Raw genomic sequence first — 22,537 nt, 5'->3', positions numbered from 1 at the left:
TTTTGTTTGTTCGGCTCGCCTACGGGATTCCCATTTTGTTAGGCTTTTCCGAGGGAATCCTAGCCGGTTTTTCGCTTTTTTCCACTGGGACTCTGTCTTTGGTGTCGTGTATACATTGTTTTTATTATTTTGTTGTTTTTTTTTCGGTTAAAATCCAAACAAAAATCGAAACGCTTTTCTAAACATTTGTCATTGGTTAGTACATACATATATTGATTTATATCTGGTAATGGTTATATGCATGTGAAGTGTCTGGGTGAGTCTTGTAATGGACATTGAACGAGATTCTAATAAGCTTTAAGGGCGACATATTGTACATGCTACGAATATTGCTAAAATACCTGCATTTGGATTTGGATTTTCGTTATATTCCCATTTTTGGGGTTTTTGTTCTCGATTTTTTGTTGATGCCTTCGATTTGTTAATAGGCAAAGCACTTTGGGCAGGCGCTTGTAGAATCAATTAGTAAATACATTAATCGTTAATATAGGTATATTTATTTTTCTTTTCATTTCGAACAAGTTAAGTACAATATGTGCTACGACGAATGGAATGGGTGTCTCAAAGTTTTCAAGATTTATTTCTCATAGCAATCGGTTCTGAGTCTGATAGATCGGTAGTGTTGATCGGGTATGGGGTTCTGAGATTAGGTGGTGGAGTGTGTGAGATCTAAATATCATATCGTTACATGCATATACACACATATATATCGTATATGCCTAGGGTATTCTTCTCCTCCTCCGACTATTACTCGTAACATTGAAATATACATACATATGTTAATTGCCTCTGGCGTCTCGGCCTGATTCGAGTTAAATAAACAAATCTGTTCCATAACCAACGTATATTGTGTGTCTAGCGCTTAATTTTTAATCGTTGAACTGTTTGGTTTCATCTTTCAATCGAACCCTTTCGAACAATATGTTTCTTAAACACAACGTTAATGATTGCACAATAAACATAAAGCTGCAAATAAACCTCATTTGTATATTTTTACTAGATTTCTTTTCTCTCAGATATCAGATCCCTCCAGGTTTCGAATTTCTACACTTGCTTTTCTAATATGTTCTGTTACATAGTAAAGTTCCATGAATACATTTAATTTTCAATTACTTTTGCATATTTTTAATCGGTTTCTAATTTGTGTCCAAGCCGATTGCAGGCTTTAGGCTATATGGCATTTCGATTTCAAATTTTTCAGTTTTGGTTTTTGTATTTTTGGATTACACACTTCAAAGTTCTTTTTTTAATTTTTTGCGTAACTTTACTTAGGAACAAAGCTGTGTCTTCTCTATATGGGATTTTGTTCCGAAATAGTAGTGTCTTTTCATTTCATCTAGTTAGTACATCATTTATTTATATATATATTTTTTAGATTTGCTAAGGAAACTGAGTTCAAAGAGCTGCGAACATCGGGAAGCGACTGCCTGTCCTCCTGCTCCACTGGCGCTCCTTGTTGCCAGTGCAGCCTAGAGATCCAAGTTCAATATAGTATAGTAAGTGGCATAGTTTTCTAGGGTTTTTTTTTCGAGTTACTCGTAAATATTTTCAAATTTCATATATTTATAATTTATTTATATTTATATATACCATTTGTTTTTATGCATGAAATAATGTAACCATAAACAAATTAGCAACAACTTTAATTTGTCCGGAGCGTCTTCTTTAGATTTAGTATTAATATTATGACATAAGTTACTTAAAACCTCTCTCCCCTTTCTCAACTCGTGCCCATCAACATCGTTTAAGTGGAAATTATTATTGAGTTTTTTTCTAGTATAACTGAGTTTTCCTTTTTGGTTTGGTTTTTTTCTTTCCGCCACATCGGCAATCGTCATCATCATCATCGTCATCAAGAAACTTCCCTCCTGGCTGATTGGCTGGCTAAGGATGGCCTTACGTTACTTATACGCCACCGTGCTCGCCCCCGGTTGTTCCGGCTGATCCGCCTGCTGCTCCTCCGTCATCCACCAGCGACGACTGTCCTCCGGCGGGTTGCTGCTGCGGCGGCGGCGGCGGTGGCTGCATGTACTGCGGGGGATACTGGTACTGGGGCGGCTGCTCCCCGCCTATGAGGCCGAGTTTATCTGTGGGCGGGCGGTAAAGGGGGTGGAACAAGTGATTATGATTAGTAATCTTTCAATACAATCATTTTTCCATTTCTTCAACTTCTTTCAGTCTCGAATGACAATCACATCGATACATCGAATATTATTACACTTCAATGGTTAAAAGCTCACTCATGACGCAATATTTAGATATAAATATAGATATTATATAGCAAGTGGAGATTGTAGAGAATGGGAGGTGGACAGGGAGCGGGTCATGCAGCCTGGACTGGCTGCATCCAAACAAAATTATTTACACCGAAGGCTGTCCCCCAAACCACCAATTATTATAGTCCTTCGTTAGCTTCCTTCTCTCTCAGCTGGTTGGTGCATTAAACTCAGGCCAATTCTCAGAATATACAACATTGAATTGAAACAAATTATAGAACCATAAGATTACTAAGCACACAAAGACATCGATTAACTCACACACATGCAGCTAAAATCATACAAGAGAACGAAAAAGTAAACTCAACTTGTAACGAGGGACAGCGGAACGGAAACGGAAACGGATACGGTACAGAAACGGAAACGGATGTTTAAGAATAAAGCTCAGGTGTCAAATTACACAGAATGTTAATTTTGCATTGCATTTTGCTGTTTTTTTGCTTTTGCTTACAGTGTATGTCGAATAAGGTCGTATTTCAATGGTACAAAGTACTAAGAGAGTGTGAAATGTTATCTTTTCTTCTAAAATTTTGGTTAATTTTGAGACTATACGAGAGTATGTTTCTATGGATGCAGCTTGGAGGTGGTTAGTCGATGGTTGCTTGGCTGATTAGTTTTAGTTGTTGTTCTTGTTGTTGCTGTTCAGTTGGTGTTTTTCTGAATTCGGAATTTTTTGGAAGCGTTCTATTGTCCAGTCGCCACTTCATCCGACGGACTCTGTGGGATGTCGGTCAATTTCTCGGCCAATGGTTTCTCGAGTGTCGGTGGTTCAGATTTAAGTGTATGGTGGTGTTGTTGTAGTTGTTGTGGTTGTAGTGGTGGTGGTGCAGCTGATTCGGGTGCAGATGCCGGAGCCAGAGCCGGAGCCACCTGCTGTGGCACGGCATTAGGCTGCGGAGCAGCATTATCATCCGACATATATGGTTCTACGAGAAATTGTTCGGTGAATTGATGTTTTCTTAAATTTATTCTCTTATACGAATCAATTTTTCAAAGCGAACAAATTTTTATTTTAGAGTGAATAATAAAAATCTTTGAAATAAAATGTAAAAATTTGGTAAATGATTTCTTCAACGGGTGCACCTAGCGATAAACGTTGCGTATGAGTAATAAAGTATTAAGAATTCTCTGTCGATTTTACCTCACAAATATAAAGTGCTTTTTAGTATTTGATTTAATAATTTTTCGTTTTTTTTTTGTCAATAAATTGTGTTGAATAAGAAAATTGTACAAAGAAGCTAAGGCGTTCAGTGTATTTACTCTTCGTCTTTCTCTGTAATTGTTGAAAAATATTGTACAGTGTATTGAAATATGTGAAATAAAAGTGAAAATATTGAAAGGAACAAAAGTAACTTGATGAAATTGCAGAACTTTATGCTTTTGCTTTGGTTCGGTGGTACAATTATAGCTGGCTTTTATTTAAAACTCGATCTTATTTGATGGCCATTGCGTTTAGAGTTTAGAAGTTTGTATCTACCGGATAGTACTACGATTACTGGGTTACGGGAGTACGGGACTACGAATTAAGTATTTTACACAGGACATGGCACAACTGTGTGTCTGTGGTTGTGGTGCTACAGTGGCTGCTTTTGTTGTCTTTAACTGCGCTTGCTGTTTACTATTTACTGTTTGCTGTGGTGGATCGCCAATATCAGTTAATTAATGTTAACAGAAAGAAAAACGGATAACGAAACACTGAACAAACTTTACGGTTACGGTTTACGGGATTTACGTTAGCTAGTTAGAAACACAGAACTTAAGGTCCTACGGATACAAGCGCATATCGGTTCACCTCTGATCCGTCGGTTGCTGATTCAGTTTCGGATCGGATTTCAACGAAATTTTTTTTGTGTGGGCAGACAGAGGTACGATTTGCGGCTTTTGGAGCTAAAAAACAGCTTTTTTACAGGTAAGGCAACGATAACGAAACGATAACAACACACGACACGGCATCAAATCAAATCATTACCGAACCTGTGCTTATGCTCGTATGGAACCACATGATGATGTTGGTCTGGGATATACATATGTTCGATATAGGTACATATACATATATACCATATAGTTATTGTTATAGTGGTGGTTGCTGAAGCGCATGATATGGATGCGATTGACTGATCGATCGGTTAGCATGTATATCTTATATTTTTATTTTTTAAATTTTGTTTATTTAAATTTTCGCAAGGCATCGAGTTCGAATCGGTTCAGCGAACGATCGTCAAAGGGTCAGAGCTCTACTCATAGCGGTTGATATAAATGAGTTTGAATTTTGGTATCGATTTGGATCGTAATTGGGTTGATTGATTGACTTTTGATTTTGGTTTCGATTTGCATTGCATTGCGGCTAAGTTACTAGTTTCTTATGGATTAGTTAGTTAGCAATCTACATAAAGTTACCTAGAGAAAAAAACGGTGGCAGAATTAATTAATAAAAACGTAATTTGGAATCAGTGTGTGTAACGAAGGCTAACGAAATCAGTTCAAAATCAAAATGCCAACTCAGGAGACGAACACAATTTTGGGTTATGAGTTTCGTTGGTATCGTTTCTGTATTGGTGTGGTCGGTATCAGTATCTCTAGGTCTGGGCTCTAGAGGCTTTGTGTGTTCTTGTAGGTCCGGGTTATGATTAAGAGAACAGGATACCGGCACGATCAACTTACTTGCAATGATACCCACGACAACCAGTCCAATCACGCCCATGATGATCATCATCTAAAATTATAAAAATGAAAGAGTTTTGAGTTATTTTCAAATATATAAGATAGCCCGGCACAGACCTTCAAGTTCTGGAGCCAGAATTTCCTCTTGAGCTTGCCCGCCTGCTGCTCGAACTGCGAGGCACCTTGCTGCAAGGCATCGGCACGATCGTCCAGCTCCGACAGCTTGCTGTCGCGCTCCAGCACCTTCTCCACATTTGTGCGCATGATGTCGACCACCTAGTCCAGAATAAAATATTATTATAACACTTCAGTTTAATCCACAATTATATATGACAGTATAAATGAGACCCAAGATTATATTTCTATATTTAGATTAGAAAACTCACCTCATCGACCTGCGCCTGTGTCTGCTGGAGACGCTTCTGTGCCGCAATCTGCTGGGGATTGTGTGGCCCGCCCACAATCTCGCCATCGCCGCCCTCTCCGGCCGGAGCTCCGGCATTTGGTGGTGCATCGCCAGCTGGTGCAGCGTCCGCCCTGTGGAGGGAGGTGGCCCGTCATTAGTATCCTTACCCATCGAGTGGTGCATAAAAATAGCTTGTACCAAGACTAATCAACTCCCTACGGGGTCTCAAATTAAATACGTTTTCGACTTGAATTACACAAAAAGAGTGGGTGGGTGGGTGGTTGTGTTGGGATAAAAGGGTTTCTGTGTGGGTTTTTGGAGGTTACATCTTTCTATCTCTTAGCTATAACATCTCGAAGATACGTGTAGAGTATAGACAGTGCTGGAGTATTATATATCTAGCCGGCTACCCTTAAAGAGCGGCACTTACGGTTCCTTGTTCTTGTCTTTCTTGCCCATTTCAGAGCCTCACAAAAAACTGAGAGCTTTACCTCGGTTTCTGTGCTCTGCTAGGGGGCCAAAGGGAATTAAATAATTAATCATAAATAATAAAATATTTTTTACTATAGTTCAACTAACTATAAGCTACTATTTCCCCGTCAAAGATAGTCCAAGAATCTCACACCAAAATTAACATACAAATTGTGTATCATATAGCCGAGGCTCTGCCCCCAACAAAGGAAAACAAATCAATATTTCAGCCTCACTCTTAAGGACGACAATCTTCGCTGTTGTTGTTGTCCTGCCAAATATACACTTTTGATGGATGTTTGAAATAAAATATTGAAGAATCTTGAAGCAAAGAAAGTGAAGTGTAATTTCCCTACAGGTGCAATTAGTTACTTTGCATGTCCTGACTCATTATTGATTTTGCGGTGTGAGAGTCTTGGCCATGTGATGCGGCAACGTCATCGTCACCCTCAAGTGATTCATTCCTTGGCCCGAAATAAAATGAAATTGCAGCTACAGCTGCTGGTCTGTTGTTTTATGAACCTCGGTACTTGGAGAAATGAAATGTCCGACCCACGCTGCGTATACTTAATGCGGCTATCAGAATAAGAACTCCCCTCTGTGCGAAAAAAAATATAGGACCCTGCCGAAACGAAACGAAGAAAAAACAAATCAATAACGTCCACTTACATTTCTGTGTTGGGTTGTGTTTTCGGTTTTTTCTGAGTGGTTTCTTCAGGTGGTGCTGTTGCAGCCCGTGGTGGTTGTCTCTACGAATTCGGCTGGCGGTGCGACGATGATTTTAATGATGATTACTCTATGCACTTGGCCCAACGGTCGGTATGTGGTTGTGGCGGTGGTTACGAGGTTGTAGTGGTGGTATGGTGTGGGTGGTGCAGCTGAACTCGCTTCGTTGTTTTTGTTGTCGAGGGTTGCGCTTTTGCTTTCGCTTTCGCTATCGCTCTCGCTCCTGTTTGCCCTTTTCTCACTCGCTTTTGGCCAGAGCTTTTTCGCCCCCCAATCGTCAATGAATTTTCACTCCACTCCACGGGGGTATCGGCTGGATCTGGATCTGGTTCTGGATGTGTATGTGAAAGTGTGTATGTTGCCACGACAGCCTTTCGAAGGATATTGCTCTGGCTCGGCGCACTGGAACTGTCACGGCAGCTGAATAGAGTGCGAAAATAGTTGTAACTATTTTTAGTACATTCAGCTTTTAAGAAGGTCTCTAAATGTGTGTCTATTTATTCGTCTAAGACGTAAATTGTTCAACTTGGGAGCAGAAACACGCCCACTTATACTGCAATCGCTGCCTGCACCTTTTTATTATTTCTGTTGCATGTCCCCAGGGGCATGTAAGACTCAAAGGCTTGCTGTGCTTATTTCGAGAAACACTTGCAAAATGGCTCTTGGGAAAAAATCAATGAAAATTCACATGCCAAAACTTTTATGATTCTTTTGGTAGAGTTTTCATTTAGTTTTGGGTATTTTTTAGTAACTGAAAAGTGGCACAACACTCTTAATACCCGGGGACAACGCAAGTTTACAGAAATTATGCCTTAAATAATATTCTTAAAATTATTTTACGCAGCACAAGAAAAATTTTCACTTACGACGTTTTTAGCCAACTGGGAAAACTTGCAGCTTTCCTAACTGTTATGTGTATTTGGGGAAAAAGCTCGCTGGATGGACGAAGGCGAATTCCTTTTCCAGCGAGAAGCTTTTCCTTGTCGATAGAAAAGCAGCGTTAATTGGAGAATAATTTAAATTCAAGCCGGGCTTTATAATATCTGCACTTTATTAACTAAACATTTTTATAATAAAATAAGTTTTGTACTTAAAGTAAGAGGACAGCACAATGGTCTAGTAAGAGTTTTAGAACTAAAGAACTATAGAGGCTTTCGAAACTTTGTCTGAATCCAAACACGATACATCTTCAAGCCCCTGCCGCGGTTGACCTGCAACCGTCTGTCCACTATAAGTTGCTCCTCTTGCAGTCCCGCCTTGGTCAGCATATCCCGCAGCTCCTCCTCAGTGAAAAAGTACACCATTGTTCCATCACCTCGTACATAGAAGTTATCTTCGAGGCACTTGCCCGTCTTGAAACGCAGCTGCGCCAAGTCATATCTGCCATAGTCACGAAACAGAAGCAGACCTCCAGGCTTCAGGTAGCGATAACAGTTCTCCAGCACCCGCTGCATCTTCTTGGGTTCAATGGCCGACAGGACGAAGATCATTACTATAATATCCTGCGAGTTTTCCTCGAAAGGTACCTGCCACTGGTCCAGAGTGGCGTCCATAACAAATACCTGGCAGCGTTTCGCATCAAACTGTGGTTGACTCTGGAGGATTTCGATTGCTCTTGCCGAAAAGTCACAGCCAAAGACCTTCAGATTCTCTTCAGCGCTATACTGTAGCAGGGGAAGAATGGTGTTGCCAACGCCGCAGCCCAACTCGAAGATGCTGCGGGAAGGCTGAGGAACCTGAGAGGTTTTCGTTTCTAGAGGAGCCAGCTCAGGAAACTCGGTGAAAAGCCAGTGACGATCCTTGAAGAAACGGTTGTCGTGTATCCCATAAAACGAGTCCCAGAACTTTGGAGCGTCTGACTGAAAGCGATCCTTGTCCTCCTGGTTCATCTTGTTGGCTGAGTTCTTGGCCACCGCCGCCTGGGCTGCCAGTTCCTGCTCCTCGTCCCATTGCACGTGGTCCCTGATAGAAGGAAAGATTATAGGGTTTCAATGAATACAGAATCAAGGATATGTACCAGGCATTAAACTCGAACACCTCGTGCGCGTCCGTGAGCAGCCGTCCACCTGCTCCGGCTGGCTTCTTGCGCCCCCGAGTGTGCTCCCAAGTTTTACTAGCCAGGCGCCGCAGCTGGAAGAGGGCATATTTACCAAGCATTGTGCTTGAAGACGTCTTCGGTGTTGGTGAGCAGCCGGGTGCCGAACTGTGGACGTTTCTCGCTGTCTCCGGCAGGGGTTTCACTCATTGCAGAAGGATCTCCAGCTACCTGTTGGATTTAACCATTAAAATCAAAATTAAACAATGTAAAGAGCAGGCGGCGAGGTTGGGTAGGATTGGTGTGACCAGTTATGGGTCTATCGATACCTATCGATGGTTAGGATACGAGATTTTATGCCACTCGGGGAAAGGTAACGCCTAAACAGAAATATAGACCGAATTTAGTTAACATTACAATAGATTATTCGAAAGATCAATTACCATAAGATGCGCACAGTGCTGCTAAGCAAATCGGACGAGCTGTACCTGGAGAAATGCGCACAGGAGAACCAGTTCGCGTACGGCATAATTGTGGGCCATGTAAGTGCCACCGTCAGCCATCCGCCACGTAGATTTGTTGTGCTTCGTGCCCCCCCAGCTCATGTTTATCTCTTTTCTCCTACCGGTCCTGTAGCAAGCCGACCTTACCAAGAGCATTGTGGTCCATCTGGCGCGGAACAACGAGGAGGATGGCGATCTGGAGGATATTAACGATGTCCGGCTCACAATCGCGGACGTCAACTCGCAGGCGTTGGCCTCCCAGTGGCTGAGTGCAAGCAAAATGTGCCCCGGCTCTTTTGACGTCATCGGTGGGTTTGCGTGATGTCTCTTATTTATTGTTTTTTTTTGTCATAATCCAACCTGTATCTGTGGGTGTGATTTGCATGTCAGTAGAGGCATATCAGTAGAGACAGGAGGTGGAGTTCCCACGTTCCAAACTGACTGATATGGATTTGGGCATCAAAAACTATATATCTAAACATTATCTGTTCTTGCAGGCATCTTTGTTTCATCTATAAGACCCGATGTTGCCGTTGATCAGAGTTCGGAAATCAAGAATGCCAAAAAACTGTTTTCAGACGTTTATGAGTAAGTGTTCTAGTAGAATCAAACTAACAGAAAAGTAATAAACCCACTCTCTATTCCTCCAGTTTGCTCCTTAAAAGCAACAGCTCCTTCGGTGTCTACACCACCGATATTGCACAGACTGACTACGTATTTCTGTCGTACTCCCTATCCGACAAGAAGGTTCTCTGCAAGAACTACAGTTACGGAAAGTAAGTATCAAATTCCGAAACATAAATATTTAATGTGGGTCTTGAGGTTACCCTGAAAACTCACCGTGTGTTCTCTTTCTCACCAAACAAATCGCTTACATTTAAAAAATAAATAAACTAGACATTGCAAAAAAACGTATTTTACGGCAAACATAAAATGCATCATATGGTAACTAACATGTTGAGAAGTATTTTTCTATGTATCCCTATCTGTTAAATGTTAAATAATCACTTACTTTGCTTCCCCAGTCCTTTTGTTTCTTATTTCTCGGAATGCATTTTATGTGTTAGTTAGCCCTTTTAGGATTGTTCATGTTTATATGGTAGTTTGATATTACTTGATCGCTGATTTTCCGAAAAACTAAAACTTTATCGTGTTTCTTGGCAGTGGCGGAACCTTTTCGAATATGGAACACAGGTTTGTGGACAAGCCCTTCGAATGGATTCAGCTGGACTCTAGCTACTATTTGGATGATGTGTTGCCCATAGTGGACATAAGTCGTCGCATAAACATCGAAGATCAGTTCCAGAACATCATAAAGGCAATGCGCAAAAATCTGCTGGCCAGTGAGGTGTTCCTGCAAAACGAAATGGTCGAGGACACCATTGACTTGCAGACTTACATTAAAAAGAAGAAGCCCAAAGGCGACAGACTGAAACCCACCACAGGCGGCGGTACAGGTTCCAGTACCCCGGGAAGCACTACTCCTGAAACCCTACCAATGATTTCATCGGACGGTGGAGTGGGTGCCGGTGACTCAATTCGGGCCAGCATTGTGCTGCCCGTGAAGTGCCAACTGAGCAAGCCGACTGACATCAAGGTTCGCGAATACAATGGTACTCTGCGCATGAGCGGTATCATTGCTACGAGGATATTCTGCAGTCCCCGGAACAGTATTGCGGACGTAAAGAGATTCCTACGCGACGATGTGCTGCGCTCGCTAATCACCCGTATTCAGGTCTACTGTGACGGGCTCACGGACCCGTATGTGACCAACGAGGCTTTGTACATTAGCGAGCCGCCGCGAAGAGTGTTCTTCAGCCTGCCTTCCGAGGGAGCCAGCACATCGGTCGGAGCACAGATACAGTTCTCCGAGTACCTGTTTCGTGGGGAGGCGCCCACTGTTGCCGTGGCCCAAGCAAAACAAGTCCTAGATGTTGAAATCGATCCAGAGGCCATTTCCGGAGAGGCCGAAGGACTGCCCGACGACTCTAATTTCACGAATGGAAATCAGACAACCGACTCGACGGACGATAGCCGCGTCCTGCCCAGCTCGATGCCAAAGCCGGAACTCTCGCGCAGCCTGTACATGGTGGGCATAGCGGTGGCCCTTCTAGTGCTCTTGGCATCGGTGGCCGTGCACTATGTTATAACCGGTCGGTAGGCGACACTGCGCCCCCAAACCCTACTCCTGTAGCTCTTTATACGAAATGTTTTTTATACAGATGCATTATTTTCATGTGTGCTAGCGCACTCACCTCTCTCTTGTGATCGTTTGTTTTTTATAAATCCATTGTGTACTCGTAGTAGTAAAAAATTAAAGTGTTTAGGGGTCACGTTGAATAGTTTTATTGTGAAAGCAAAAGTGTGCAGCATTTAACACCAATATAATAAACTAATGAGTAATGTACACATCTGTGAATCTTTGGTATGCCAAAAGGCAGGGGTTGCTCTTTCCATTGTAATATATTTTCCTATATATAATATTTGTGTAGATTTAAGCCACTGAATTGAGTATTTTGATTTAAAATACATGAACGATTTGCACTTAATTCGATTTATACAATTATAATTGTTTTACTTTTTTATTTCTTTTTCAAGAGTGCAATGTTTTTATTAGTTTAATTATTAAGAAACTTGGGATTGTATATTTGTCAGATGATTTATTTTTCATCAATCTGAGGATTGGTGCTTAAGACAACATTTATTCTAATTAGCTTATGCAATGTTAATTGGCTTTCAATTTTTTGCACTTATGATTAAACATTACTATGGTGTTAAGAATTAAATTAGACAAAATATCGCAACAGGTGTTGGTTTTTATGTTTTATTTTTTATAAATATTAGCTTGTCTAAATTTCGAATCGTTTTTGTTCAAAATTACATTACGGAAAGCCATGTTCTGTAACTTCTAGTTAACTAGCTTTTGGATCGTAAAATGAGCACATCATGAATTGTGACGTGGTGATCGCACGGATCGGGACACTTGAAGTGTAATTAAAGTGTTTCACAGCCTCTGCAAGTTGTCGGATCCACGACGGATCCGCGATTACTAAGTACCCACCGTAGATGCACCTAATGCATCTTGCAGTTGCCATTGCAGTTGACAACCGACCACACCCAGTTCACGTAATTGGGCACCTTGGCATAGATCCCATACTTGTTTTTCTGGCCACAGCCATCGCCGAACGACGTGATGCCGAAGATGGTCCACGGATGGTTGGGTTTGGTGGTATCGCGGCACAAAAGCGGTCCCCCCGAATCCCCGGCACAGGTGTCGATATGGCCCTTGTGATGTCCGGCGCAAAACATATTCTAGGATCAAAAAATTATTTATTTTCATTCAGTCCCTCGTCAGACCAATTACTTACCTTTGTGATGGTATAGTCGTGGTAGACCCGTCGACAATGTCCCATCGATATAATGGGCACAGTTGCCTTGTGAAGGACATTAGTTCCAACCACATCCCGATTGCGACGCTTGCCCCATCCAATCACCGTGCATTCGACATTCTTGGGCAGCTCCTGGAAAGGCTGTGGCATGCAGGAGTAACCAATCCAGGTGGTGGCATTCACCGGTTTGGGTAGCCTGGAAAAAAGTATAAATATTATTGTTAAGTGGACAATCTAGAAGATAGAATACATACCTAAGCAGGGCCACATCGCTGTCCACAGTCCTCTTATCGAAATTGGGATGCGTGAAGCTCTTCAGGACCCTCAGCTGAATTTCCGTTCCATCCTCGTACTCCAGATTGTGCTCACCTGTCGATGATGTCTATGACTTATCAACATTCCATCCGGAATCTTCTCAAGAAAGAAATCATACCTATTCGAACGTAAAGCACCCGACGCACACAATGGGCAGCAGTTAGGACCCATCTGGGAGCGATGAGGGTGCCGCCGCAGAAAGCCTCCTTGAACCGATTCAGAATGGCCACCTGCCAAGGCCACTCCCCCTTCCTGGATGCTCGTCCACCTATAATTTTCAACATGTTGGACATGCTCCTGCGTCCTGTACCGCTCCGAACTATGCCGCAGCTCAGTTTCAGGGGCTTATACTCCAGTCCCTGATATCCCTTTCCGGTCATAATGTAGTTGAGGTCGTTGATGGACTCCTCTGGCTGTGCCGTGTGCATTCGGCGCATGGCGCTTTCTGGAGAACTTGGCCCGGGTCTCGTCTCAAAGGCAGGTGTTTTCTGGAACTGGGTTTGCAGCCACTGCTGGCAGAAGCTGCCCTCCGTATAGCAGTATGCTATTTCTCGGAGAACCTCCCTGCCACACTGATCGATGTTCCGGCATTTTCTAAGGGGTTTAATTTAAAAAATATTAATAATTTTCTATTCTTAGCTGTCCGACCCGACTTACTTGTATCTCCGAGTGGTGCACTTTGGCGAGCACTTGGTCCATCTACTCCACTTGGAGTAGATGCGTCTTCGCCGCAGGACCTGACCGTCCTTCGGCGGCTGCACCCAACTGACATTGCGGTATTCAGGATCAGCCTCCCCTGAATCCTGGTATTGGGAATCCGGCTCCAGATCAAAATCCTCGTATTGGAAGATATCGCCCTCCACACTGCCATCTTCAACCATATTTTTGGGCCTCAGCGACTTCCTCTCCCCAAAATCCATGAAGTCATCATCGTAGTAGTCCCTCGGCTTGGGATGCGGCCGACCCCCCTGGGGTCTCCTTTTGCGACCCTGCTGCCGCCTCCTGTGACGATGACGCTTGAGGACAAAGAAGTCACCATTCTCCCCAGAGTAGTACGGATCTTCGTCGGCATCCACCACTCCATCAGACTCCTCGTCGCTGTAGAAGTCCTTTTCCGGGTATCGCACAATCTCTACGGGCTTGGGAGGTGGCTGAGTAGTTGCTTGAGTTGGAGGTTGTGTGGGTGGTGGAGTTGGTGGATAGGTAGGTGGTGCCCTGTACTCGGTGATGTGGTGATCATAGTTCGGTCCACTGGAGGCAGCAGCCGCGGCATTGATGATTATGGCCGGTGGGCTGGGAGCCTGGGTGATGACTTTCTCGCGGAAGTGGCTCTCGTCCACAATCACCGACGGAGCAGGAGGAGGAGGAGGCTGCCAAGCGACAGGAGGTGCAGGATGGCAGCTGTTGACAAAAATATGAACCGCTTAAATACAAAACTTACTAAAAATATTCAACAAGAACTATTTAAACTACAAAATTTGTGTAAATACTTTTCAGAAGTCTGTGTGAAATGTGAAACGGGAGATGCTGCCCAAATTAGAACACTTTACGAATAAACAAACTAAAAAATAAAATTTGGCCCAAAAAATAGTCGGCACAAAAGTGTTATTTATGTGAAGGAAAGCCAAAAATAGTGTTTATTTTTGCGGCAGACTGTGTGTAACAAGTATGTTTCAAATACTTCATGTAATTGCACCAGATCGATGACGTATTTAAAACATGTACCTAGTACTACAAATTCTAAAAAAAAATAGCTTAAGATATATTTTTAATAAATAATTAATTTATTCTTCACTCACTGCCTGCATTTGCTTTGCTCCACATGCTTGGTATGGCCACATTTCCGCTTCACCTTGCAGAAGCGCTCCCTCCGGCGGACGCACTCTCCGTCACAAGCCGACCACTGGGACCACCGACTGAACGGCTGGTGGTGGCTAATGGAGCGCCGTCGCCCACTCCACCTCTGGTGGTGCGGCATACGCAGGCGGTGCACCCGCCGACCATCCATCCAACTGGAGCTGTGGTGGGAGTGGTGGTGGTGCCGGGGATGATGAAGTACATCTCGTATCTCATTTATCGACCTCTTCGCCTCCTGGACATGGCCTCCCTAGGGACAAACATAAAGGTAATTATTTATATAATAAATTTTATAGACTTCTAGTGTAAAGTCTTATCTTAGATTTCTAGTTTTCAAAATAAAACTCTAAAAATTTTATATTTTTTCCTGTGTATAAGAAGAAGTTAAAGATCAGATCTTGGGTTTCCCTTTTTATGAGGTCGAGAGTGTGAAATGCGATCTGCGCCCTACGATTTTGGTTACCAAGGAGCCCACACTCGCTTCCCGACTTTCCGTCTTCCCGGCTTTCCAGCTTCCCCGCTTCATCCATCCACTATAAATCAGACATGTCGCCGCTTTTTATTTGAAGTGTCATTGCTCTCGACAGTTTCGTGTCTGTATTTGCCTGGTGGATGCCCTGCCCTATCCCCGAGGAGGAAACAACTCGGGAGATGGAGGAGGAGTGTACTGGGACAGTACACTTTGGTCCCAGCTCCAGTTCCAAATGCGATGTCGGGCGACGCGACGCCGCCTCCTATAAATAACTCACGCTTTTCGCCGACTGCCGATCCGGCGGATCCCTGCATCCGTCTCAGCCCAAAATAGGCTTCGACATCGAGGCCGAGGACCAGTCAATTGCCATAATCTCACTTCAGTTCGCCCTACAGCCTGGCGTCGACCATAAAATTGGTCATTTTTAGAACAGAGTATGTCCTGCCCATTCCAAGGTTGGTACATCGCGCAGTGATCATGAATAATTAACCTGATCTTGAACTAATTGGTGCTATTTGCACTGCTTACTGATAAGTCTAGTAAATGTCAATACTGTTAGTCAATGAATTAAGAATGAGTCAACAATGATTATTTTATAAGGTTATAAGTACACTCGAAAACATATTTAACTTTTATGAATGAGAATAGTTTTTTTTATAAACAAAAACAAGATTGTTTAATCATTTGAAACATTTAATTCGAATTTAATTGGCTTAGCAGTACATTATTTCATGCTGTGAGTGCTATAAACACTTTGAATATTATTAAATTAGAAACTGAATCAGCAAAGTCTTTAAATAAAACTCAATAATAATATAAACAATCAAACAAAACAGCTATTTATAATTTTGATCTAAAATATGATCTCAAAATCTCTAACTTAAATAGTTTGAATATTTAAGATATACCATAAACTTAACCTGATTATTTATATCTACCTTTACATTCTTTAAAAAAAAGTACCTGTTTTACTGCCTAAAATATTATTTGACCTTACAGCGAAATAATTTAATGACTTATTCCAGAATTTTATTAGTTCAACGACACGTTCTACACCTCCATAGTCAAGACTCCAAATTATAGAGTCTAGATTTTAGAATCTAGACCTGCCCATAACCGGTAGTTGGACTTTATAGTCCACAACCAAAATAGTTCATTTAGGCTGCTACCAAATTAATTTACTTAATTAACTTAATCTTCTCACCATTTGTAAAAAACATATCGGATAAAAAGCCGGAAGAAATTATCATATTATCGACACGAGCAAGATTTCAGCCTAATAGCTGAATTAATTAGGTATCTGTATTAGTTTAATTTGTGGCACTATTTTAACTAGAATTAGTTTGAAATAAATCAAATGAGGTGCTAATAGTGGAAATCAGACGTAGGTCATGGCAATCGGAAAACTCGAAAATGGAAAACCGAAACATTCCCATCAAATCATGCGGAAATACACACGAACCGCATAAGTACAATGCCCGTCTGCTCTGCACCTCAAGCTCAAGGAGACCTATATCGTTCCGGACCCGATTTCGTTTATATATACATACGAGAATCCCCCAAACAATGTACAAACAAAAAAAAACAACGAGAGTGCGACTAATTTGGTTGCGGTAATTGACCTTGCAATTTTAAATAGTTCACAATTCCCAATCGAATTGTTTCGGGTTGACGTAATGCCGATCGGGACAAGTGGGTGGGAATTAGAAACTACTTACTTTTAATGTATTTGAACCATATGAACTCACCTGAGCTTCGACCAGCAGTTGTACCACAGTCAGGAATTCCAAAATCAAGCAAACCACTTTCATGCTCAATTGCTTACGGTACGCTCGTTCAAAATACGTTCAAAACAATTCAAAAACCCGGCGGCCACCGTAGCGAATCCGTGAATCCAAAGACCCTGACCAATGCACTGTGAATAGACAAAAAGTTGTTTGCTAGAGTGAAGTGATCTTAACATTTTAATCCAACACTAAAGTCATATTAAGTGTGTGCTAAAAATCTTAGAAATTTGGCCATTAAATGGAAGGAAAATTTATGACTAGAAAACTATGTATTCTAAAAAGCAAGCGACATTTTATTGCACACTTTAGGAGGCCGCAGTTTATGGGTTTTTAATGTCTAAATCATAGGCACGAAGAATTATTTTTAAAAATATTCTAAACAATGTATTTGGTAAACTATCAGAAGGATAATAAAAAATACTTCTTCGTGAGATATTTTAAGAGATTTTAAGAAAAATTGATCTATATATCCTGAAGTATATGTTCATATGTATCCTTAGTTATTTACCTGGCATTAAAACCTGAAATTCGAAAGCTTTCTGCTGACAATTACGCAATATTTTCCAACAACAATAAAACAACCTCTTTATTTTCTGGGTTAGCCTAATTAAATTATATAATTCGCCCACCAACCGGCGTACTTGAACCTGTACTTGTTTTAAACGAGCCCGTCGTCTGTCGTGCATTTAGGTGCCTAATTTTGCCTGACTAAGCGGCTCATTTGCGTCAAAGTAAAATCATCAAAAAAAAACGAAAGATACAAAAAAAATTACAAAGAGTGCCCCCCACGCACTGCACAATTAAACCATGCCAATGCCGATGGTTAATTTGTATCTGTATCTGTAAGATATTCCGGACTCCCTATCGCAGCGGCCGCCTTTGCCTTTTGCCAACTACAAAGCAAATATTTGAACTTGTCTGAGACCTTAGCCCAATGCGATCAAAAGCGCAAAAACAAAAATAAATCTTAAACAAAAAAACAAGTGAAAATTAATTAGCAACATACCCGTTCATAATTGTAATTACAAACAGCAGAGATTTAAAATTGAAAACATAAAAAGATAAACTGTATATTTTTTGTTGTTTTTTTGTGATGCCCAGAGTGCTTTTGATGATGCCCCAAGTATGCTGCCACATAAGTGAGTAGTAGAATTTAAAGAAAGATCTAGTACTATGTACAGGCCCCGAACTCAAGCTGCAATGAGGAATTTTAAGTAGACCCAGAACACAAGTACGCGTACTTTGAACTTACGTCAACGCTTGGGATCTTGGCCACATCCAGATACACTCTCTGGCGATCATATAAGGTCAGATGCGCTGGAACCAGCTGCCAGTTAAAGACTGCCATGCCAGTACGGCGGCCAGCACGAACTGCACTGCGCAATCCCACATTCGCAATTCTGGTTATTCCAAATGACCAAATTTGATGCCACCACCATCCTGACCAGGTTTTCGTTAACCATTAAATTGGCCATTTATATGCCGCGCTAAATTTCAATAAATGCTCCCTCCAATGGATGCAACAATAAAGACGAAACAATAACAAAACCCAATTCCCCCAGACATCGATCAGTCTGATTTATTTACAGTGTGAGTTCAACGAGTTAAACAAACATGCGGATATATTCAATTTTTATAAGCATCCATCCGATCCGATCCGATCCGACTATACGAGTGACGACTGAGTATATTGGGTAACCCGTGATGCGTGAAGAATGTTTTTCGCCGGTTTCGGTTTTGATGGAAATAAAATTCCACAGACAACAAACAAACCACTAGAACCACTAGAAACTATTTTAACACACCTGACGACACATGATTTATATGCATTAGGGCGGACATTTCTTCACCAAATCTTTGTGACATCATCTGTTAGTAAACAAAAAATGATTTATACAATAATTTCCCAGAATTATGTTTGAAGAGAGCTATATTCCTGTTAAGATAACCCAATTTTAAGATCTAGGAGAGCATCATATGACAGCAAAGTGCACTGACGTATCTAGTATATGGGTTTGATTTAAGTTTTAGTTTCAATTTACTTCTTCTAGACTTTTGAAAAAGAGTTTTGAACTTCAAAAGTCAGATACAGCACAGTAGTACTTAATGTTTTAATGAAAATAATATCCATCCCTCCTTTTTTCATTTGAAACATAATGAAATCTCTACAATTGATTAAATTTTTAATAAATAAACATTTTTTAACGATTATTTATTCCTGAAATTTGATATGATTCGTCACCAAATTGATCTCCCCCGCCATATAAACACTAGAATTAATTGATTTTTTTGACAAATTTCCTGTTTAAAATTTTTTCTGATGATGGAGCTAAACGATGGGGTTTTGAGAAACCACCGAAATGTCCACCCCAGTGCTCAAACCAAATATTTATGTACATTTGTATGTACTTCGGGCGACGCTGCCTTCTTAATTTAGAACGCGATGCGTCCGCATAGCAAACAGAGCAGCAACAACCTCCGGCTTTGCTTTTTTTTTTATTTTCTTATATCTCTACTCCCCTCTCCCTGGTTTGGGTAAACAAAAGCAAAGTCGTTGCCCCGCCCACCGCCTACACGGGGTATATATCGCCAGCTTCACCTTGACAAAGTACGATTAAAAATCAACTATGACGGGGTCGAGAGTCGCCGTCACAACATAAGTGCTCGTATCGCGAAATACTATAACAAACTACATCCCAGATGGCGGGATATCGGGTGAGTAAATTTTTATAAAATTCCTAAAGGTGAGTAGGGTACTCATAAATGTGTGTTTACTAGTTCCGCACATAATGTGCCGATCGCCCACTGACACCACCCCACCCACCACAAAACGCCACCCACTGCCCACGCGGACTCGGCATGGGGTCGATCGTATTTTTTATTTCACGTTTTTTTTTTGGGCCTAAATTGCCGCTGCTTAGAGTCTGCGATTTTTTATGAATGAAAATGTACAAATTTGGTTTTGGGCAGTAGATGATAAAAAAAAACTAATGTTTCTTACACAGAAAAAATAAGGAATTCCAAACTATTTAAGAGATGTATTCAGATGTTCATAGAACCTTAGAAACTTAAAAAAAAAATATATGGGAAGATATATGAAACATCACATCAAAACACTATTAAAACGATAAGCTTTTAGATAGATATTAGATACTTGATTTAATGTTTCCTATTTTCAGAATATTTAGTTTCAAAAAACTATCAAAAAAACTCAATATTTCAAAACCCTTTTTTTTAATAAAAGATAACCAATAAGCGATAACAGCTAAGCTTTTATAAGATAATATTTAGATTTATGATTGATCTATTTACGATTAACCTCATTACCCTTTTTATGGAAATAAACAGAATATAAATTTTCCTAATCAACCTACTTTGTTTATTATTTTTTCAGTGCATCTGTTGACTGATTTATTTTTTTAGCTTTTTAGCTGGCCGGGCCGAGCCGAGCCGGGTAGCCACAATGTCTGCTGTGGCCAATCAACTGTCGTTCTCTGTGTGTGTTTTTGTGTGTTGCATGTCCCCAGGCCCGTTTAACCAAATGCAATTTTAATGACGTTACCAGCTACTACCTAAAAAAACCGAAATAAAATTTAAAAAACCAAATCAATGCCTTTGGCTTTTGTTTTTGTCTGCCGACTACTAGGTGGGCAGTTCGTGGGCAGTATTTTGGGCAATTTGGGCATTTGGGCATTGTCTACGGATTCGGGCTAACTTAATTTATTAGTCAGACGCTAGTCTCTGTGATCCGTCTTTTGTAATCCGTCTACGCATTAAATTCGTTCTGCGACAGCATGAACCACATGGGTATTAGCGGAAGTGTTGGAAATAATTCATGAATGCGAAACAATTCACGCATGCTCTCAATAATAAAGTCGCACGCAGATGCATCTCCACATCGCGATGGCATCGCCAAAGGCACCGACGAGCTGCCTCCTCCGGGCCCTCCCACAGCATCCCTAGCCACTCATCTCTCTGTATCCGATCATCAGTGCATCTACAAACACATCTCTGCCGAGGAACCTTATTTTCCGCATATGAATTAAATTCTTTTTAAACACTTATGCACATACAGTTTGGGTTAAATATATAGCTTTGATGGATCTTAAATTTTGTTTTTTGTCTTTTTTTATCTTTTGTAACTAAAAGTAACTATATTTCTCAACTTAATGATTGAGGAAACTTTAAACTTAGAAAGAAACTTTGATCTTTGTTTATTTTTATGAAATATATATAGTTAAATATCAAAGGATATAGCTTCTTGAAGAAAAGAACTCTCTCTTAAAGACATCTTAAATATTACTTTTAAGAGAAAATAAAAACCACAAACTAAAACTAATCCAAATCATAGAAATATTTCAAAAAAGATTCTGAAAAACTGTTTTTTGTAAAGAATCAATACTTTTAGTTTAAAAAACATTTTCTTTAAATCAGTTTTTAAAAAAGTAAGCTTCAGAAAATTCTTTAAACTTTTCTGGTTCAAAAATTTATAAAACCAAAATAAAAATAAAAAATTGAAAGCCATTTGGAAAATCCTACAACTTTGACTGCATCTGTAAGATGGCATATGTAAACTCAGATTGTTTTCATGAATGAAACATTTTTTTATTCCATTTATCACTCGGCACCACCTCTCTCCTTCAGCTGCACTTCGATTAGCTCCGAGGAGGAGAACTTGGCCATAAAATCTGACGCACTTTGCATATAAACACGGATAACAGGCACATTTGTTTAGTTTGAATGGCATTACATTTTTTATGAATTCGCCACCGTTTTGAATAACTTTGCACAAAGTTTACCTGGGTCACAGCACTGGTACTTGTCTCATTCGAGGCTTTTGGCCACTAACCGAAAAATTGTTTCAAAAGCAGTTTCGCGCATACATATTGGAGCAATTTTTATTTTTACATTGGAGAACCAGACGCACAGAAGCATAAACCAGCGACGACAACAACACGTACATTTATATTTCCCATCCGTCGGATGTCGCCCTCGCCAAGCCAAACTCCACAGCTCCAATACGATCCAACCGCCGCGAAAAACAACCTATCCGGTGCGTTACGTTCCGATCCGATCCGATCCGATCCGACCCGTTACGATCTTGTTGTTCCGTATACCGATCACCGATCCGATCCAGTCGACGTCTTCTCGAGAAGTGAGCGCCAAACGCTCCGGCGGCGAGCTGAAAAACGTCGCCGCTTGCCGTTTGACTTTTTCCACACATATGTTGGCCGTGCACAGTGGTCTGGAACTGGGTGAGAAGTGTACGGATTTTGGGTACGAAAATCCCCGTTATAAAGGCACTATTGTTGGCAGTAATTCTGCGAACTCGGAAGAGGTCAAGAGATTCTACCTACACCTTGAAAAATGTGCTAGTACAATCTTAATATTTTCCTCAAGATATTTTGAACATTTTGTATCTAGACTTTACATTAAAGATACACAATTTTATGAATCTTTGAGGTAGGAAAAAATATCTGAACTTTTTGAAAAATAGATTATATTTTTGAAAAACTTCTTGTAATTGCAATGGATTCTATTTATTAGAACTATAAATCATTGGTTTTTATAATCCCACCCACTAATAGATACTTTTCTTGTACTTTTCTAAGATCTTGTAGATCTTGTAATTTGAAATA

At 40.8% G+C, this 22,537-nt stretch overlaps 4 protein-coding genes across 12 annotated transcripts; 1 reads left to right on the top strand and 3 right to left on the bottom strand.

Moving 5' to 3' along the window:
- Nucleotides 1-474: 474 nt before the first annotated feature.
- LOC6506655 (vesicle-associated membrane protein 2) lies at nucleotides 475-6,624 on the bottom strand. 7 transcript variants are annotated; one of them, XR_001408880.3, is made up of 7 exons: nucleotides 6,484-6,621; nucleotides 5,774-5,849; nucleotides 5,324-5,474; nucleotides 5,055-5,213; nucleotides 4,938-4,989; nucleotides 3,418-3,549; nucleotides 1,952-2,087 (listed from the first exon to the last, which is right to left on the bottom strand). XR_001408880.3 is itself a non-coding variant. In XM_001957432.4 (6 exons), exons 2-6 carry the CDS (start codon nucleotides 5,800-5,802, stop codon nucleotides 1,906-1,908), a joined length of 573 nt encoding a protein of 190 aa, XP_001957468.1. In that variant the 5' UTR covers nucleotides 5,803-5,849; nucleotides 6,484-6,621; the 3' UTR covers nucleotides 475-1,905. The 7 variants fall into 7 exon arrangements, 3 of the variants coding, with proteins under 3 accessions (XP_001957468.1, XP_044570304.1, XP_044570305.1); XR_001408882.3 differs by lacking the exon at nucleotides 3,418-3,549 and adding an exon at nucleotides 2,728-3,202 and having other exon boundaries at nucleotides 1,954-2,087; XR_004311010.2 differs by lacking the exon at nucleotides 3,418-3,549 and adding an exon at nucleotides 2,728-3,202 and having other exon boundaries at nucleotides 1,954-2,087; nucleotides 5,774-5,852; nucleotides 6,484-6,616.
- Nucleotides 6,625-6,666: 42 nt separating this feature from the next.
- LOC6506654 (methyltransferase-like protein) lies at nucleotides 6,667-8,907 on the bottom strand. Its single transcript, XM_014909375.3, has 3 exons — nucleotides 8,691-8,907; nucleotides 7,407-8,502; nucleotides 6,667-6,960 (listed from the first exon to the last, which is right to left on the bottom strand). The coding sequence occupies exons 1-2, from the start codon at nucleotides 8,783-8,785 to the stop codon at nucleotides 7,683-7,685; spliced, it is 915 nt and encodes a 304-aa protein (XP_014764861.1). The 5' UTR covers nucleotides 8,786-8,907; the 3' UTR covers nucleotides 6,667-6,960; nucleotides 7,407-7,682.
- Nucleotides 8,899-11,485, top strand: LOC6493298 (protein odr-4 homolog). 2 transcript variants are annotated; one of them, XM_014908828.3, is made up of 6 exons: nucleotides 8,899-8,948; nucleotides 8,998-9,117; nucleotides 9,212-9,386; nucleotides 9,576-9,666; nucleotides 9,729-9,854; nucleotides 10,243-11,485. In XM_014908828.3, exons 2-6 carry the CDS (start codon nucleotides 9,025-9,027, stop codon nucleotides 11,237-11,239), a joined length of 1,482 nt encoding a protein of 493 aa, XP_014764314.1. In that variant the 5' UTR covers nucleotides 8,899-8,948; nucleotides 8,998-9,024; the 3' UTR covers nucleotides 11,240-11,485. The 2 variants fall into 2 exon arrangements, with proteins under 2 accessions (XP_014764314.1, XP_001957470.1); XM_001957434.4 differs by having other exon boundaries at nucleotides 8,930-8,948; nucleotides 9,010-9,117.
- On the bottom strand, nucleotides 11,228-22,082 carry LOC6506653. Of its 2 annotated transcripts, none has more exons than XM_001957435.4 (8): nucleotides 21,698-22,082; nucleotides 16,860-17,026; nucleotides 14,582-14,889; nucleotides 13,440-14,183; nucleotides 12,901-13,376; nucleotides 12,722-12,836; nucleotides 12,447-12,663; nucleotides 11,228-12,390 (listed from the first exon to the last, which is right to left on the bottom strand). In XM_001957435.4, the coding sequence occupies exons 2-8, from the start codon at nucleotides 16,920-16,922 to the stop codon at nucleotides 12,151-12,153; spliced, it is 2,163 nt and encodes a 720-aa protein (XP_001957471.1). In that variant the 5' UTR covers nucleotides 16,923-17,026; nucleotides 21,698-22,082; the 3' UTR covers nucleotides 11,228-12,150. The 2 variants fall into 2 exon arrangements, with proteins under 2 accessions (XP_001957471.1, XP_014764860.1); XM_014909374.3 differs by having other exon boundaries at nucleotides 21,860-22,082.
- Nucleotides 22,083-22,537: the final 455 nt, after the last annotated feature.

This window comes from Drosophila ananassae, chromosome 2R (genome assembly GCF_017639315.1).
Source record: "Drosophila ananassae strain 14024-0371.13 chromosome 2R, ASM1763931v2, whole genome shotgun sequence".
Classification (NCBI taxonomy): Eukaryota; Metazoa; Arthropoda; class Insecta; order Diptera; family Drosophilidae; genus Drosophila; species Drosophila ananassae.
Note: the sequence above shows the minus strand (reverse complement) of the source record. Positions and strands in the feature narration are given on the sequence as shown.